Here is a 16833-nt window from a genome sequence, read left to right as displayed (position 1 = left end):
GACTGGCGCTGCTTGCCGTGCCTGGCATTTGAGAAGAAAAATGCCCGTTGGCTTGCAGAGGAAGATGTTGAGTATCACACAGCGAATCTGATGAAGAGGTGTGGTGGTATTAGTGAAGAAGGTCTGCATATTCGGTGAGCGAGAGCGGGAGGTGGGTTGAGATTAGCTTAGGTAAGATGATGTGAGGTTCGTCTCGGTGGGCGGCACGGCCCCGACCGGCTTTAAGCTGGGATGTAGCCTGTAGAGGGAACGTACCTGCCTTACCTAAGCTTCCAGCACTGCTTTCGGAGAGCGGAGCTACCCTTCTCCGGCGAGAGCCCCACTCTACTCTGAAGCTCGGGCCCAGCTTGAACTGTAAAAGTGTAGGTAAGCAGTCGATGTTGCGAAAGTGGAGCGGCAACATCCGCGCGACTCAATAATTTTCGTGGATTGGCCGCGCTGGGTCGAAAATCGCCAGTCGAATTCAGGGTACCTTTTCCAACAACTGCGACGTCCCGACGACTCGACGCCCCTCAATCGGAAGTATACGAGACGACCTCGGTAGTTTGAACACATTCAGAGCAGCCATGTCTCTGCGGCCGAGCCTACAGACCGCCTGCCGGGCGCTCGCGCTGCGGTCTCGACCCCTGGCCCAACGACAGGAACCTCTAGTCTGGGCGGCGACAAAACGAGGATACTCTGACGAGCTGCGCAAGGGTGAAAGGAGCCAGATTCCGGTATTGAAGAAGACAGAGAACGCAGCTTTCCCTCAGGGTCAGGAGGTGCCTGAGTCCGCGCCGGGACAACAGCAGGTATGGAATTTTTGATACCAGGAGGAGGAAGACTATGTGGACGAACGAGGCGGGGAGAATAAGGAATTGCTAACAATCCAATCTTGCAGCCAACAAACGAGGCACTTGAAGCTGCCGCGGCACTGAGCGAGCTCGCAGAGGCGGCAAAGGGACACAGCGCCGGTCTCCAGGGCGGCCTGACGGAGGCCCAGGAGCAGATGCTATACGCCGAGGGCGCCATCCCGCCTACACAATCGGACGGCAACGGCCAGCGCGATCTCGAAATCATAGCTAGCGGCGGGCTTCTCGCGCAGGCTGGGGACGCCGACGAGGTCGCCCCGTCACGGTCCTACAAGTTCCCGCTGCCTACGCTCCCTCTGCCGCCCCATAGCCATCTCAAGTCCCGGTACCACCCCGTGCTAGACCAGTTGACCAACCTGATGATGCGAGATGGCAAGAAGGCCCAGGCGCAAAGAGTACGCCAATCCCAACTCTGGAAACATATGACAAGATCTTGTGTGTCGAGGCAATTGCGAAGAGAATTATGCTGACATTGCGTGCGCCTGCGTAGAATATGGCCATGGTCCTCAACTTCCTACGAACCTCCCCTCCCCCGATCATCAACCCCAAATACCCGCTCCTTCCCGGCGCTCCGCCGCCGGCGCACCTCCCGCTGAACCCCGTGCTATACCTCACACTGGCCGTGGACTCCGTGGCGCCCCTCATCAAGATCCGCCGCATCGCGGGCGGAGCTGGTGGTGGTCGACCCCTGGAACTTCCCGCACCCCTAGCGGTCCGCCAGAGGCGGCGCGCGGCGTTCCAGTGGATCCTGGACGTGGTCAACAAGAAGCCGTCCAAGGGGTCCGGCCGGACGCAGTTTGCGCACCGCGTGGCGGACGAGCTGATTGCCGTGACCGAGGGGCGGTCGTCCGTGTGGGAGAAGCGGTTGGCGCTGCACAAGTTGGGCACGGCGACGCGTGCCAACTTGACTGCTAAGCCTGTCAAGCAGAATATGTAAAAGGGGGTTGAGGTGTGGGGAGTAGGTTTTGTACGAAGACGAAGAGGGGGAGGGAAAAATAAGATGTTGAGAGAGAGATTTGTAGCAAAGCTGTATATTGTACTATATCATCCCGCCCAAATGTCAGAGCTCGAGAGGAGCCTTTCTGCTAAGACTAATTGTCGCCATGAAGAGTGCGTTGGTGGTTCAAGTCTGAAGGCGATGATGTGTCAAGAAGGACGGATTTTGCTCTAACATTCAGCGAGAGCATCCGCATCACTGTGTCAGCGTTGCGCACATTGCTGACGGCATCATCCCCGGCTCATAGCCCAGTCTCCAGACCCTGTACTGTACCATTCCTAAGTTGTGACGAGAATGCCACATCTCCCATTGAGACTCTCCCAGGAAGCCACGCTACCCTTGCGGAAAAGACTAAGAATGGCTCCGGCGAGAATCCAGGCAAGCATCAAGAGGCCTCTCGCCATCGTGACCACCGCGTTGCGAAATGACGCCCGGCATGGTCAAACGGCAGACGTAGACTGCAACACAGCCTCAATGTGGTGTAGATAGTTCACTATGTTGTTCGCAAGGGTCTAATGCATCACTGTGCCCCAAAGGATAAAAGGCGGGGTCTCAACGAGGCGATGATAACCAAAGTAACAAAAGGCGTCTGCAACTCTCCGCAGCCCGAAAAGATTCCCGTATTCGATTTGGACTGCGGCCAAGCCACGATACCGTCGTGCCGGCGCCCAGGAGCATTTTCAAAATGGCTTTTCACGTGATGGACAGATGACGTCTTGTCTTACTGGCTCTTCTCTCTTTTCTTCCTAGAAAACCCCGGGCGGTGCTCTGGTCATTGCCTACTGCCCGTACTGTACTGGCTGGCCTACCTCTCCGGGGCGGGCGGCTGAAAGAGTCTTGGGAGTGGTGTTCTAAGGCAATCGGCGCCGTCAACGGTGAACAAATCACCTGCCAAGAAGACGGCCGGTCTTGGCGGTAAGACGCCGGCGTCGTCATCATGGCACTGTCGGAAGCACTGTGCGGCGAAGCGTCTTGCGTCCTCCCCGCCGCTCGGTAGATGTGAGTGGAGGCTGAAGTATACCTTTGTGGGATGATACGGAGCGCGAAGCGCAGGACGGGTTGGACGGGGACGATGGCGGAGGCCGCGGGACGTAAGTGTTTCCTACGGGGTTGTGCTTGTGGACGAAAAACCACTGAAAACAAATATTTGTAGTGGGGGGCGGGCAGGGAATGCGTCATTCACTTTCAAGTCAGTTTTCTATCGTTTGATCTGAGAGCTACACAGTTGAGTGTTCAGCACCCCGAATCTTTGAACAGAGGGGCACAGAACGCTTTCTTTTCAGAACAGTTACTTGCTGTCAATCATTTGACCATTTTTCTCATTTAGATACCATACGATAAATCAGCTCTGAAACCAGCCCTGTCGATCTCGTTCGAACATCGAGAGATAAGTGAGTGTTTCTCAGATCTTCCTCAGATGTTTCCCTATTCTTTTTTTATTCTTTCTGGTTTCAAAGCACAGTGGTCCTCAGGTACGTACACCTACCTGTTTGAGACGGTTGAGTGGGCACAGAGCATATGTACTCTTTGGATGGTTTGCATACTTGGGGATGGAGTGTCGTGCATCAAATCAGCAGACAAACGTCGGAGAAGGGAGGGCCCGGGGGGGGGGGGGAGCGTAAGCAGAGTTGGAGGTGACATCCCATCTTTCGATTGAGTTTTCGTGGGGCAGCAGCCCCAATGGCTCTCGGACGATTCATCGGAATAAGAATTCACTGGGCACAGAAAGGGCACCACGAAATGGCACCAATTACTTTTCCAGGTTGTATAAGTGAAGTGGGATGAGATGGGGTACCTCACCGGGTTTCCTGAGTGGGCAGGTACCAGTGGTACCAAGACGGGTGATGACGAAGCACCCACGGCACGCAGATGGAGAATGAGAAAGGTTGAGCAAGTAAGAAGCTGTCTCTCTCGGTCTCTCTGCAGCACTAGGGCGCTACGAAATGGGTGATCTTCTTCAGACTCTGGGGAAATGAGTTTGGGCGCAAGAGAGCAGAGGAATACGGCCCAAATGGGGTTGGCTGGGCTGGATAAGGTGCCCATGGCTCCATTGCCAATCTCATCCCATGTTCAGAGAGTCTTTGCCACAGCAATTGACTCCATGTCAAGTGGTCAACTCCCTTGGACAGAAGAGTCAAAGGACGGGCGATATGTTCATCAAGAACGTAACAAAAACGACGAATTTGGATCGGATGACTGCATCGCTCAGGCCCTGTCTGCACCACCACTTTAAGCTCGGTGCATGTCAATCTATCGATCCGTACAGAGTACTACAGACACAGTCACGGGCCAAGGTCACAAAGGCAATGAAAGGAAAGGCTACGCACTACAGACTAACACTCCGTACACAGAAAACGAGGGAGGGCGCCGTCAATAGTCAACTGGTGTCAGAGATGTCGACACTAAAAGACGGAGCACCTACCCCTCCTCGGTCCCTTCCCACCATCCACGTTATCCACGTTCCCCCCCTCCCCTTTGACCCCTTCTGATCCTCCACCGTCCCATTTCCACAACCATCTCTCTCAAGTCCCGTCTCTCAGAACCTAGAGGTGCCTCCAGTGCCTGCCACCCGCAAAACCCAATCCCCACCTTTTCTTCTCTTACCTTACCTCAGGTCTACGGAGTACTTTGTACTGGTTCGTTCCCAGCCCGCGCTTGTGTTGCCGCTGCCACTGCCACTGCCACCGGGGAACTTTGGGCTGGACTGGGACTACCGAAGTAAGGTAACCTTGGCTAAAGTAGTACGGTAGGTAAAGAAGAGACTAGGAACCACCTTACCTTACTTTCCACCCTTTCTGAGGATACCTTTCACAGTACCTTATCCTGCCATTCACTCACTCCACTACCACCAATCGTGTGTCGTGCGCTACCTTACCCTCAGGTTCCTTCAACTCCTTGTTGTTTCTCTCCTACCTTACCTTACCGCACCGCACCCTTTTTTTTAACCCTTCTCTTCTCCTCCTCCCCCTACCACCGCAACTAACTATTCCTCCTTCATCTGGTCTTGGCAGTTCGACTCGTGCTTCATAAGCTAATTTAGGCCTCCACACACAGCGCACCTTCCTCACTTTTGGTCTGGTCCCCAACGGAGCCATGATCTAAGGAGCCTCCGCCGACCTCCATATCCCAACTGCCCCTACACAATGCTGTTTCTGCCATCCAACTTGCACCGCCAACGTCAACATCGCAAGATCATCCCCCGTTAGATTTACCACAACCACGTATATCCGACCCGAACCAGACCCCCGTATTCGATTTTACATCAACGAAATCATCACTATCCTCAAGCGAACGAGTTATCACCGCTCTTGTACCACAAAAGCGACGCTCGTAAAGTCCTGAACGAGGCTCCTTCCCTGCCAAGAGCGCAATCCGACTTTCGACCCCATTCAAGATGTCGCACCAACCCATGAGCATGGAGGCCATGCTCGACGAGGAGAGAAGAGATGTTCTGGCCTTGCTCGAGGGTACCGCTGCAAGATCCAACTGGAACACGGGCTCGCCCGTCTCTGCACGCTCGCCATCGCCCTACACAACGCCTCGCTCGCCCGTACGAAGTATGCTGGATATCGGCGCCGATGGAGGTTCCAAGAGCCCACGACTCGGAAACGCCGTACCGGTGCGCAGCATGTTGGATATCAGCGGCCCTCCGGCTCCCGTTCGGAGCATGCTCGATATCAACACCTCGGCTCCAAAGCAGGCTGCCAGTGCCGGCCCCAGTTCTCCAGTCGAATCTCGTGCACCTCACCCGAGGACCTTTTCCGACTCACACTCCCAGAAGCCCAGCTTTGGCCCGCGCGCCCCAATCAATCGAATGGATCCGACACTGGACTACCAATTCTCTGATATTTCTACCAACAATATCGGAACTGCTATGCCGAAGCGCAACACACAGGGAAAGGCGCTGGGCGTGAAGAAGCCGGGCGGCGGTGCCATGGTCGACGTCATGCGCGGCAACGAAATCCCCGGCATTATCCTTCCCGGCGACAGAGCCCGCCACGGCTCTATTGCTAGCAATCCCGTCATGGGTGGGAGAAGCTCTAGCAGAGGTCAGGGCAGCAAATCCAAGTCTCCTCATGGCAGACTGAGCATGCGCTCCCGCTCGCCCAATGTCAGTGGTCGGCTCCAGCAGATCCCTGGAACTGCCATTCTTGATGACGGCCGGGTGGTGGACATCTCAACCGCCTACCGCAAGCTGTCGGATGCCAATTTGGCATTCTCAGGCGGAGGCCTGTCTGGGCTGGCCGGACGCAAAAAGTCAAGCGCAGACGATGCCGGACTTGGACGTCTTACCAAGGACTACCTCAGCCCTGATGGAGAGGAGCTGGAAGACAGCAGCGACGATGACGCGCACAGTTCTTCTGATGAAGAGAACGAGAGAGGACGTAAGATGTCGCCTCGAGATGAAGAGAGCAATGCAAAGTCCGGCAGCTCAGCCGACAAAGGTGACCGCAAGACGCTCAGTTTACTTGCCGCGGCTGAGGAAGAGCGTAAGTAACCCATGTTCGTGGTAAATTCAGGTGCTAACAAATTTGCAGGCCTGGCAGTCAGTTCCAAGCAACCTCAATACAAATACAAGTCATTGTTAGACGAACCTTCCATCACACTCACCAAGCCAGGCGGCGAGAAGTCAAAATCCAAAGCAGGCATCCGCCCGACCACGGCGTTCGACAACGAGCCAGGCTCGGGAATGGCGTCCGCTGTGAACTCGGACGATGAGGAGGAGCTCAACGACATCAAGCGCGCGCAGAGACTTGCCTTCTCACGTACAGAAACCCTCAACAACCCCGAGTTTTCACGAACTCTACGCATCATCATGCGCGGCGAGTTTGATCAAATCCAGAAGTCGGCCGAAGAGGAGCATCATAGGTTGAGAAAATACCTGGTGGCAACCGATCTCAGCGAGGAGTCGACACACGCCCTGGAATGGACCATCGGCACCGTTCTGCGAGACGGCGATACTCTCATCTGTATCTACTGCGTCGATGAAGAGACTGGTATCTACTCGACCGAGGGAATAATGGTCCCCGACGAGCGTGCCGCGCATCAGGAACAAGCAGCTGCTATCAACGCCATGTCCGGCGCCAAGTCACCGCCGCCAAACATGACCAGCGCCCCGCCTTTCCCTCACCTTCCGCGAGCCTCGGCCTTGAACAATAGCGACTCTTCTTCGCCGGCACCGTCCAGTAGGGAGCGCGGCCGCGCTGAGGAGGAACGTCGTCGTGCGGTTAACGACATTCAGGAGAGGGTTGAGCGGCTGTTGCGAAGGACTCGACTTCAAGTGCGAGTGATTGTCGAGGTCATTCACTGCAAGAATCCAAAACATCTCATTACCGAAGTGATTGATATTGTCAGCCCTACGTTGGTAATCCTGGGAAGCAGAGGCCGTAGCGCTCTCAAGGGGTTAGCTATCCACCCCATTCAACTCCACTGTTTAAAAACCTGCTAACTATTGAATAGTGTGATTCTTGGCTCGTTCTCCAACTATCTTGTCACCAAGAGCTCGGTGCCTGTCATGGTAGCGCGAAAGCGCCTTCGCAACAAGAGCAAGTACAAGAGAGGCCCTCTCAAGCAGGTCAACGACCTGAACAACCCGGGAACCAAGAGCCTCGCCAACGCCAAGGTCGACTAGAAGGATCCCGCGCCGAGGCGTAGGCTGTCAGGACTGTGGAATCGCTTCAACGCGAGGCGAGCGTCGTGGGCTGAGGAGAGGGAGGAGGTAGAGCCAACGGAGCAGGTGGAGCAGGCGGATCGGCGCAAGAGCGCTTGATGAGCAACACAATTTCCTTTTCATCATGTTCGTACAAGCCTTCCATTTTGGACAGGCCTGAGACACATATCCCGGGCACTTTGTGGGAGAAAGGCTTGCCGATTGGGGATGGGACGAGGAGAGCAAACGTGATTCAGGCTAGATACGAACCACGCGAGGCGTCTCACTTGTTTCTTATTTCCCTAGGGGATTTGACGATTAATCATGTCATAAAAAGCGGTCTAGCAGCAGACACAACAACCAACAGGGTTGAATTCATACTCCATTCTACAATTTCAATTCCATTCATGGTCTATGGTTCAGTCCTATCAAGAGACGTCGCGATAGAACGCGAACAAGTCGGTGGCGTTCAGCAATGAGAACCCCGGTGATATCCGGGCCGACGTGATTGTGCATGGACGACGGTGGATAAATGCAAGAAAGGGAGCAGATGAATTATGCCAGTCCGAAATACCTTTTCCGACACGGGTAAACGAACGTTCGTCATGGTAAAGAAGGAGTCACTCTTGAGTAGATTAGAGTCGTCGTTGTCGTCTGTAAGAGGGGGGGGGGGGGGGGGGTCCCGCCCGGCGACGGTTGATTCGGTGACGGGACTGAGAGAGTGGAGCACTGGTGCGGGGTGATAAGATAGTGAAAGTGGCTGATTGGGGCCAACTCAGTTGCGTTTTTTCTGGGTCCTCTTGTTCAACTGGGCCAGTGCCGTGTAAACCTGAGATTGCCTGCCCGGCCTCGATGGTACGTACGCAATTGTGCAATTGTACCCTAGAGGAACGGGGGGTTACCGGTAGGTTGAGTGTGGGTTTTCGTTTGAGGTTCGTTCTGATAGAGCGTAGGCTAGCAATGCGAGAAGCCTACTGTTCTCTGTGGTCACTGGTGTACTGCGTAGCTTCGCTCTGGGTAGGGGTTTTCGTGCCTTGATCCATCATGATATGGCTGTGTACATCTTATGTGTGGACATACGCCGATTGGTACCTCTCAACTTCACGACTTCATACAATACCTACCTAGTGTGCCAGTTCTTAGGCTGGCCCCTCCCTCCCCTAGAGACGCGAGTCTTGGGTTCCCTTGCCCACACTACCCGCGTCTTGTTGGCGTCGCCGTCGAATCGGATGCTCCCGAGGCCTTGTCGGTGAGTCACTTTGATTGGATCGCGCAACTCATTTGGGAACGTCAAGAGACGGGACTTGGGAGAGGTTTGTTTGTTTACGTTCCAAAGTGGAAAGACAGCCTGAAAGTCAGTGGGAAAAGCAGGACCCCGCCTTCCCATTCTCGTGCTTGACATTGGGTGACGGGGTCCCGTGACCAGGGATGCAACCACTTAAACGTCCGAGGGGCAGACACGCTTGTTTCCTAAAACACGAACGACGCGGGTTGAGCTGGGGGGCGCATGGGTGCTTTGGGGACAGGGGGAGAGGTCAGAAAGGGAGATACGGTTTAGGAAGAGGAGGAGGATGGCGTTGAGATGTGTTTCCGGCTGCTCATTAACTGTACCTTATTGCGCTACGGCTCTTGTGCAAGTGGAAGGACGGCAAACTGCGAGGGCACGGGAGAGCGCAGAGCGAACAGAGCAGGAGGGTACGTACTCGCGCAGGTCAATGTTCGGTGTAGGGGCCCCTCTCCAGCCCCTCCCACCCAATCCAGGGCCTGAAATCCGGCCGCTCCCTTGACAGGAATCGATCTGTGATTGGACGGCGGCCTCGAACCTGGCAAGTGGGGACTTGAGCTCCCCAACCTCTCGATTTCGACTCGTTCGAAAGACGACGCAAGGTGGTTCGGGGTGGGCATTGGGGGGTCCAGGAAGGTGCTGCTGGGGTTCCTGCTGCATTAGAAAAGATGAAGAGAGGAACGGGAAGGCACCGTAACTCCCTCCGCTCCCCTCTCATTCCCCTTCCCTCTCGAGGAATTGGATGCTGCTGCTGTTGCTGCTTGAGCTTCTCCATCTACTTGCTGCATCTCTCCCGCTTCTTCTTACCTTGTAACAACCCTCCACTGCGGCCACTCTCAATCAGGTCACCTGCTACTTCTTTCTACCCACTTTCCGCCCAACCCTGACCTATCCCATCTTGTCCTGTCTCTTGTGTCCTGTTTAAGAAGACAGAGAGAGAGAGAGAGAGATACCGGTAGAGACAGGCGATCCTGCGAGGCGCTTGGCCTGTCACCGTTACCTTACCTACCTTACCTTACCTTAGATCCATACTCAAATTCAACCTTTCTTCATCCATACTCTTACCTCTCTACTCTTATCGCACCCGCGCATATCATTCCCGATCGAGTTCAGTTTCACATTGGGCTGGCCTACCTTATAACTTACTTGCCCTGATCGGTTACATCAATCCGAGGCACTTCTTACATTCCCCTTGCTCTCAACTCTTTGCCTTATACATCCCACTTCCCCCCCTCCTGCATTGCGCTCCCGCCATACGTCAAGTGAGCCAACAAGGTACTTCTCTGCGCCGTACTAGCCGTCGACCTGCAGAAGAAGTCCGTCTCTGTCGCAACACCGAGGCGACCGCGGTGAAGGGTGTGCGCCCAACCTATTCTGACCCTCATGCTTTCCATGCCGTCGCTGGTCACCGTCAACAACAACGTTTCCCTGCTGAGCATTACAATCGCTCCAAGCACATACGTAGCAACGCTGACCTTGTCCTTTGTCTTCGTCTACCTATACATCGTTCAGATCTCGTGGAAACCGACACTGCTACCAAACGTCAGCTATTTTAAGCGCACAAGTCGAACCACCAAAACCGCAGAAGCCGCAGTCGAGGCGCCTTCCCTCCCACCACCACCCACTTACAAGGCCTTACCCGCACCACCCGCCCCCGAGGCCAGCGGCGCACTCGTCCGTCGCAGCAACCGCCACTCTTCCCAACATTACCAGCACGAATATGATGATGGCTACGAAACATTCGACGACGTTCGATCCTCTCGATCATTTAGACGCCTCCTTGGGCGACTTCGAGCCGACGACCCCGCCACCGGGCAGGAGGGGTCCCCAGGGCGTGAACTTGTTCGGGCACCCGTCGCATCACTCGAGCTTCCGGTCAGACGACGCGGAGAGCGACCTGGGCCCGGACCCCGAAAACTCAGTCTCCGTCGGTGGTTACAGTCCTCCGGCTTGGCGCCGCCTCGGAAACGGGAGTCGCGACAGCGGCTTCTGGCGGCGGAGTGATGACCTGCTAGGCGCATTCTCTCCCCAGCTCCACGGACACCACCAAGGCTTTGGCGGATTCAAGTCGAAAGAGTCAAGCCCCGAGTACGATAGCGATGGCGACGAGGGCGAGTCGGTGCTGCGCAGAGCTATGCGCACAAGGTTGCCGACGGGGAGCATGAGCCCCGATAAGGCCCGGTCGCCCAGCCCCGAGCCCAAGATGGAGGATAGGACGATCAAGTTGGAGGATATTCCGTGGAAAGAAGCAAGCCCTTCAGAGGGGACATTGAATCAAGACAATTGTATGGCCCCGTACCTGAAGCCCATTCCTCTTCATCATGTGTGTACGACTGCTTTGGGAGGGTATCAGGCTGACCTCGCCGATAGATATCAGGTTCGCGTTGCGCGCAGAAGTACAGCAGCGTACAGAACCTATCGAAGCCCTAGTTCATTTCTTCCGCTCAAAATGGCGATTCTTGACTCACTCGTGGTCTTCCACGATCCTGTCCATCCTCGTCGCCGTGCTCGCCATAACGGCGACACATAACCTCTTCCAGCCCGCTGCGCAACAGCCGGTGCCCGACCTCGTCAAGGTCGCAGGTATCGCGCGGTCTTTTGAACCGCTCATTTACTTTTCCGAGAATGGCGCATCCCAGGTCGGCGACCTGCAAGCGACCGGCGTCGCTGTCTGGGACCTCGGCGAGAGCGTGCGCTCCAGCAACATGACTTCTGCGCCTATCATTGTCAAGGAGCTGGATGATCTCAGTGAGAGCTTAAAGACTCTGGCTGTTGAGCTGACCAAATTCTTTGCGAACGTTGATGGCGACATTGATGGGTAAGTTCCACCATGTGTTCTCACTCATGAAGCATTGCATTCTAAAATCGACTACAGTATTCTTATAGTCATGGACTGGGCGCGCAGAGAACTCTCTCAAGTCCAACACCTCCCCTCATCGCCCTTCACTGCCGCCTTTGACAACATCCACAACCTCCTCTCTGAAGCAGGCGTTCTCGAAGACGGCTTCGGTAGCCCGACTCGCCTTGGATCTCTATCGAGATACATATTTGGCATGTCCAACCCGCAGCGGACGCGCCTCACTCTTCAGCGCACATTCAACGAGTTCCTCACGGTCCTCGAGGATGCCATCAACTCGGAGCTCCAGCATTCCCTTGCCCTGTTTGCGCTCTTCGAGGCCATCGACCACCAATTCCTCAATCTCGCGCGCACAGTTGTCCGTGAGGCATCCGCGCAGGACGACCTGCACGCAGACTCGTTGTCGTCACTCTGGACGCGCATCTTAGGCGCCAACGCCGCCGAAGTGGCCAAATACGAGCGCAACCGCCTTCTGCTACAGAACGTGAGGGAGAAGACAGTACGGAACAAGAGCATCCTAGTCGAGCACAACGGCAAGCTCATGGCTCTCAAAGCCAATCTCGAAAACCTGCGACGCAAGCTAGTCAGCCCGCTCGTTAGGTCTGTCAACTCGAGCACCCTGACGCTCGAGGACCAGATCCGCGGGCTGGAGGACGTCGGCGGCTACCTCGAGGGTGTCCGGACGCGGCAGAAGGGCAAGTTGATGGAGATGCTGTACGGGAGCGTCGGCAATAGTCGGCGGCTCATTGAGGAGCGGACGTATGGCCGTACAGCATGAGTTGACGCAACTGGGATTTAGAGAAAAATCATTTGGGTCCTGGATTCATCGTCTCCTTGTTGGACATTTGCCCTTGTACACTGCATCATGGCGTATACGGACACTTAGAGGAAACCCCACCCGGACGGCGTTTCTTGCTGAACTGGGGATAGACTTTTGCCATCGAAGCGAGTGGGGGAGACAAACGACGTCCCTCGCGCATTTTCACATTGGAGTTGAGGATGGAGGAATATGGGGAATCGTCTACTGCATGGGTACTTATTCCCGGAGCACGTACATTTGGGGTTCATAAGCTGACAGATGTCAGTTGGCGTACAGTGGCGACTCGCCTTCTCAAAGTATGGGGGCAGCATGTGCTTCACAACCGCCTTGCACGGAAGACACGGAGGGAGGAACTTTTTTCGGTGATGGACATGGATTATGGGCAAGGGCGTTTTCGGGAGTTAGTAACCTGTAGGACCAACCGCATGTAAAGACTCTGGGAAAGGGCGTCTTTGGGATTTGAAGGTTTCGCTGAAGTGTAGGTAGCGGAAATGCGAATGAACGCGTATACTTCATCAAGATATTTGTGCGTAGATCATGTCCTATTGTGTAATTTGGGAGGAAGCTCATGACATAAAAGGCGGAGGTATCGGTCGTATGTTTAAGTCGACAACAGGAGCAGTCACATAGTCTGTCATGATGATGTACTTTCTTGGTATCAGGGGTGTCAGCTATGTTTACTCCTTCATCTTGAGTATGCTTGTACATCTCAAGACTTGTAAAGTCCGACCTGTCCAACTGTCGTATCGGGTCGGCTTTGGTAGTGGATTATTGTATAGTGAATACTATAGCAGACAGTGCCGATGAGTATAAGCAGCAGGCTTCAGATGTTGTCTTGTGTCTTCCATGAGCGAGATTTACCTTCCTAGGTAGAAGGTCAAGATCCTCGCTGCCGCTGCCAGCTCCCGCTTGCCGCAATGGTCGCGAAGAAGCACACGGCCCAGTCCTACATGACCTTCGTTTCCAACTCCTCCAGGTTGACGAAGGGATTATTCGTTGTGCCTGGGTGGGTTTTTCACACAGAGTAGCTAGCTGGCTAGGCGCGTGTGAGGTGTGTGCTTAAGCCAGGGGATCTGTAGATGACGATGACTAGTAGAGTATATATTTCCTGGCTGCGCCTCTCTTACTAGGTCTGACGACCAGATCCGTAGTTTTTTCGCGTCCTTTGTTGATGAATATCATCTCAGGGCCCGGGTTAGTTTCGTTGTAGGGAAATGGGATGCTCGTTTATTGAAAATGCTGTCGCTGATCTGCGGTTTGTAGTATTAGGTCAATGGACTCGATTCTGTTCATGTGTCTGTTTTATTGTTCTCGTATTGCGGGTTGAATACGGCGAGGGAAAGGGAAGGGATTTTAGAACATAGATTGCCGTCCTTGAGGGCTCTGGGAGATGCTGAAATTTGAGAGCTGCTTGCAGTGTGTGTCTGCCGAGCATTCGCGATATGTCGCAGAAACATCATGTGGCAACCGATTTTAGAAGCTGTAGTGGATGTACACATCAAGAAACCACACCCGTTTCAGTCGTTTTTTTAAACGCCCATGGGGTTACCACCTCCGTCTGTTCGCTACCTTTCTAGGTAGTTGGATGTTCTATCCTCTTTGTAGCTTGCGGATTTGGAAATCCTGCGAGTGAACCCCAAGTCTTTCTCTCTACTTGTTTACGAGCCATGTCGTGAAAAACTATTACATTCTAGCTGATAGTTGGATCATAAGGTGTATAAGCTGTCAGTATTGGGGGATAGTGAAGGAAGCCGCTGGAAACATTTGTTCGTACATGGTCTAAAGGATATCGTGGAAACACAGTAAGAAACCCCCCCCCCCCCTTTATCATGTAATCCCAGCATTGCAGCCCATCTATAACCAAACTCCCCCATTCCCAATCCCCTCAAAAGCCCTCAATCTGCGTCCCGATCCCCTTCTCCTTGGCAAGCTGAATCATATGCATCCCAACCGACAAATCCATGAGCCCCAGCCCGACACTCTTATAAATCACCGTCCCGTCCTTGAGCCACCTCACCAGCGCGTCCTCCTTCTTGCGCTTGTCTGCCGACCTCTGGCTCGAGCTGCGGCGCAGCATGCTCGGCCCTTTGCTGCTTCCACTACCGCTGCTGCCAGACGTCTTTGTCGAGTCTTTGCTGATGGACGACCGTGGCTCCGATAAAGACGCGCCGTCGGATCCCGAGAAGGCGGACTTGATGGACGGCGTGCCGGAAAAGTCGAGCTTTTCGAGCTCCGAGGCCGCGATGCTCGCTGCGTCGCTGTCGGCTGACGCGGAGGCTGCGTCTTCTTCGTCTTGCATCCGGCGGAGCATAATTAGTTCTCCGAGTCTGTGTAAACAATCAGCTTCCTAGTTCCATAAAACCTCGAGTCCAAAGGGCAAGTGAACTTACTCAACAAGTTGCGTAGGCTGTAAACCGGCCGAGATAATCTCCCCAGCCTCCTTCAACGCTCCGTCCAGCGTGTCCACGACAATCACCCCGCCCTCAGGCGCATGCTTGTGAAAATGCCAATGCGGCTTCTCGTGCTTGGTAGCCTGCAACAGCAACCCCTCAGGCAGCTCCCTCATCGCGGGCGTGTAACTCCCAATCGCCGCAATCAGCCTTCCCTTCCTCCGTCCCTCGTGGCTCGTCAGCACCTCGGCCTCAAACAACTCCTCCGTCGACGGCGTACAGCAGTACACCACATCCGCATCGCGAATCTGCTCCCTCAACAACCTCTTGAACTCGCCGTACCCGGGGGTCAAAATCCCAAACGTCGTCTCGGACCAGCCTTCGCGCTCCTTGATGTGCGGCGGCACGCGGTAGAACTGCTTCATGAAGTCGCGGGCGTCGTCGGAGAAGCGGCGGTTGATGACGTTGACGTGTTTGATGGTCGTGCCGCGGACCAAGAGGGCGAGGCGGACGTGCCAGTAGGCTTGGAGGCCTGTGCCAAAGACGGTGATTGTCTTCACGGTGGTGCGGCGGGCGAGGAGGCAGGTTGAGGAGAGGGCGGTGCGGAAGGCGGTTAGGGTCTTTGCGTGGAGGAAGCCGATGGGTTCGCCGGTGGGGGAGAGGAGGGTTACGGCGCCTGTGGGTTGGATGGAGGGTTTTGAGGGGTCTTGGGATGCTTTGCTGGAGCTGAGGGTTACGACTATAGGGAGTTTGTTAGTGATTTGAGAATTGTGAGCGGATGATGGAGGGCGGGGTGGGGAAGGTTGAGAGGATTACCTTTGCAACCCATGCCTTGGGGACCTACGGAGGGCATGTACAATGTCGTCGCGCCTGTCTTGAGGTTCTCTGTTGAGACGCGCTCCGGTTGGTGATATGTGCCATCCTCAATGTTGTGCGTGTTGGTCGAGTACTCGTGGAGAGCGGTCGAGATGACCTTTCTGAATCCGTCAAACTCGTCGGCCGTCAGATCGGCCAGGATCTTTTTGATCTGGTCGTCTGTGAGAACCGTCAAGACCATGGCGATGCTGTGAGATGTATATGAAAGGAATCTTGTTGTTCAGGCTTATTGTAGGCTGTTTGTAGTGAAATTTCTAGTCTTGCCCCTCATCAACTCTCGATGAGATGAGATGTTACTTGTGGGAGGTAATTTGAACTTGTTCGAAGCGGGGTTCTTTATTCGTGTACTTCGTACACACTTTTGGCTGACTCGGGCTTATGGGAGCTAACGCCGTGCTTATATCGGGATCTGGCAAAAACCCCGGGGGACGGGCTTATAAACAGAAAGATTGTCGATTTCTCATCTACATTTTCCACCGGCTCATCCGCGCCAAGAATCTAGCATGGCGGCGCCGTTGGCGTGCCCCTCGATGTGTGAATTCTGTAGTATGATGTAATTGTCGATACTAGGTCTAGGCTCGTCTATGTGGTGCTTACTGACACAAGCCGTTCATCTCCACATGTGCGCCTCCGTGGGCTGTGGGCACACGTTTCTCCGTGCTGCTCGCTCTCGTAACTTTCTGATGTATCATGTTCCCAATGGAGCTATCCTTGAGTGAAAAGAACGGAAAAAGTAAAAGGCTTGGCAACAGATTATACGAGGGAATTGGGGCGGGTTGAGCCATCAAATCTTGGCTTGGCACCCGAAAGCGAAGCGGGCTTAGCGGGTTGGCTGGGCCGGCGTTCCGGCGTTCTAGGGTTACGGTGCACCGGGCTTTCGGCCTCGAATAGAGGGTTAGGCTTCACCGGCCCCGGGTCCGATACGGACCCTGTCGACTCCGGATGTGCATGAAATGAGCCGGAGGTGTCAATGCCATGAGGTCTTGTTTTGACGGGAGGCGGTGGCGGATACGGCCCTTCGGCAGTCTACAAAGATCGGCAAAGAAACAAATCCCCTCCCAAGTTCGTCCCAAGGGCTGACTGGCTGCCTGATGTCTGCCTGCTTAG

The 16833-nt window shown here is 54.7% G+C and overlaps 4 protein-coding genes across 4 annotated transcripts; 3 read left to right on the top strand and 1 right to left on the bottom strand.

Moving 5' to 3' along the window:
- Positions 1–467: 467 nt before the first annotated feature.
- On the top strand, positions 468–1788 carry CPAR01_13047 (30S ribosomal protein S7; the record flags this gene model as incomplete). Its single annotated transcript, XM_060497301.1, has 3 exons — positions 468–791; positions 881–1246; positions 1342–1788. Coding segments are annotated over 3 exons (1137 nt in total), but the record flags the coding sequence as incomplete, so codon positions are not given.
- Positions 1789–5242: 3454 nt separating this feature from the next.
- On the top strand, positions 5243–7480 carry CPAR01_13046 (universal stress protein family; the record flags this gene model as incomplete). Its single annotated transcript, XM_060497300.1, has 3 exons — positions 5243–6338; positions 6387–7251; positions 7309–7480. The coding sequence occupies 3 exons, from the start codon at positions 5243–5245 to the stop codon at positions 7478–7480; spliced, it is 2133 nt and encodes a 710-aa protein (XP_060343693.1).
- Positions 7481–10166: 2686 nt separating this feature from the next.
- On the top strand, positions 10167–12418 carry CPAR01_13045 (uncharacterized protein; the record flags this gene model as incomplete). Its single annotated transcript, XM_060497299.1, has 4 exons — positions 10167–10617; positions 10664–11110; positions 11154–11601; positions 11659–12418. 4 exons carry the CDS (start codon positions 10167–10169, stop codon positions 12416–12418), a joined length of 2106 nt encoding a protein of 701 aa, XP_060343692.1.
- Positions 12419–14345: 1927 nt separating this feature from the next.
- CPAR01_13044 (UbiD family decarboxylase) lies at positions 14346–15907 on the bottom strand (the record flags this gene model as incomplete). Its single annotated transcript, XM_060497298.1, has 3 exons — positions 14346–14787; positions 14851–15589; positions 15667–15907. The coding sequence occupies 3 exons, from the start codon at positions 15905–15907 to the stop codon at positions 14346–14348; spliced, it is 1422 nt and encodes a 473-aa protein (XP_060343691.1).
- Positions 15908–16833: the final 926 nt, after the last annotated feature.

This window comes from Colletotrichum paranaense (genome assembly GCF_030867605.1).
Source record: "Colletotrichum paranaense strain IMI 384185 chromosome Unknown Scaffold_12.1, whole genome shotgun sequence".
Lineage (NCBI taxonomy): Eukaryota > Fungi > Ascomycota > Sordariomycetes > Glomerellales > Glomerellaceae > Colletotrichum > Colletotrichum paranaense.
This window is presented reverse-complemented; position numbering and strand designations above follow the sequence as displayed.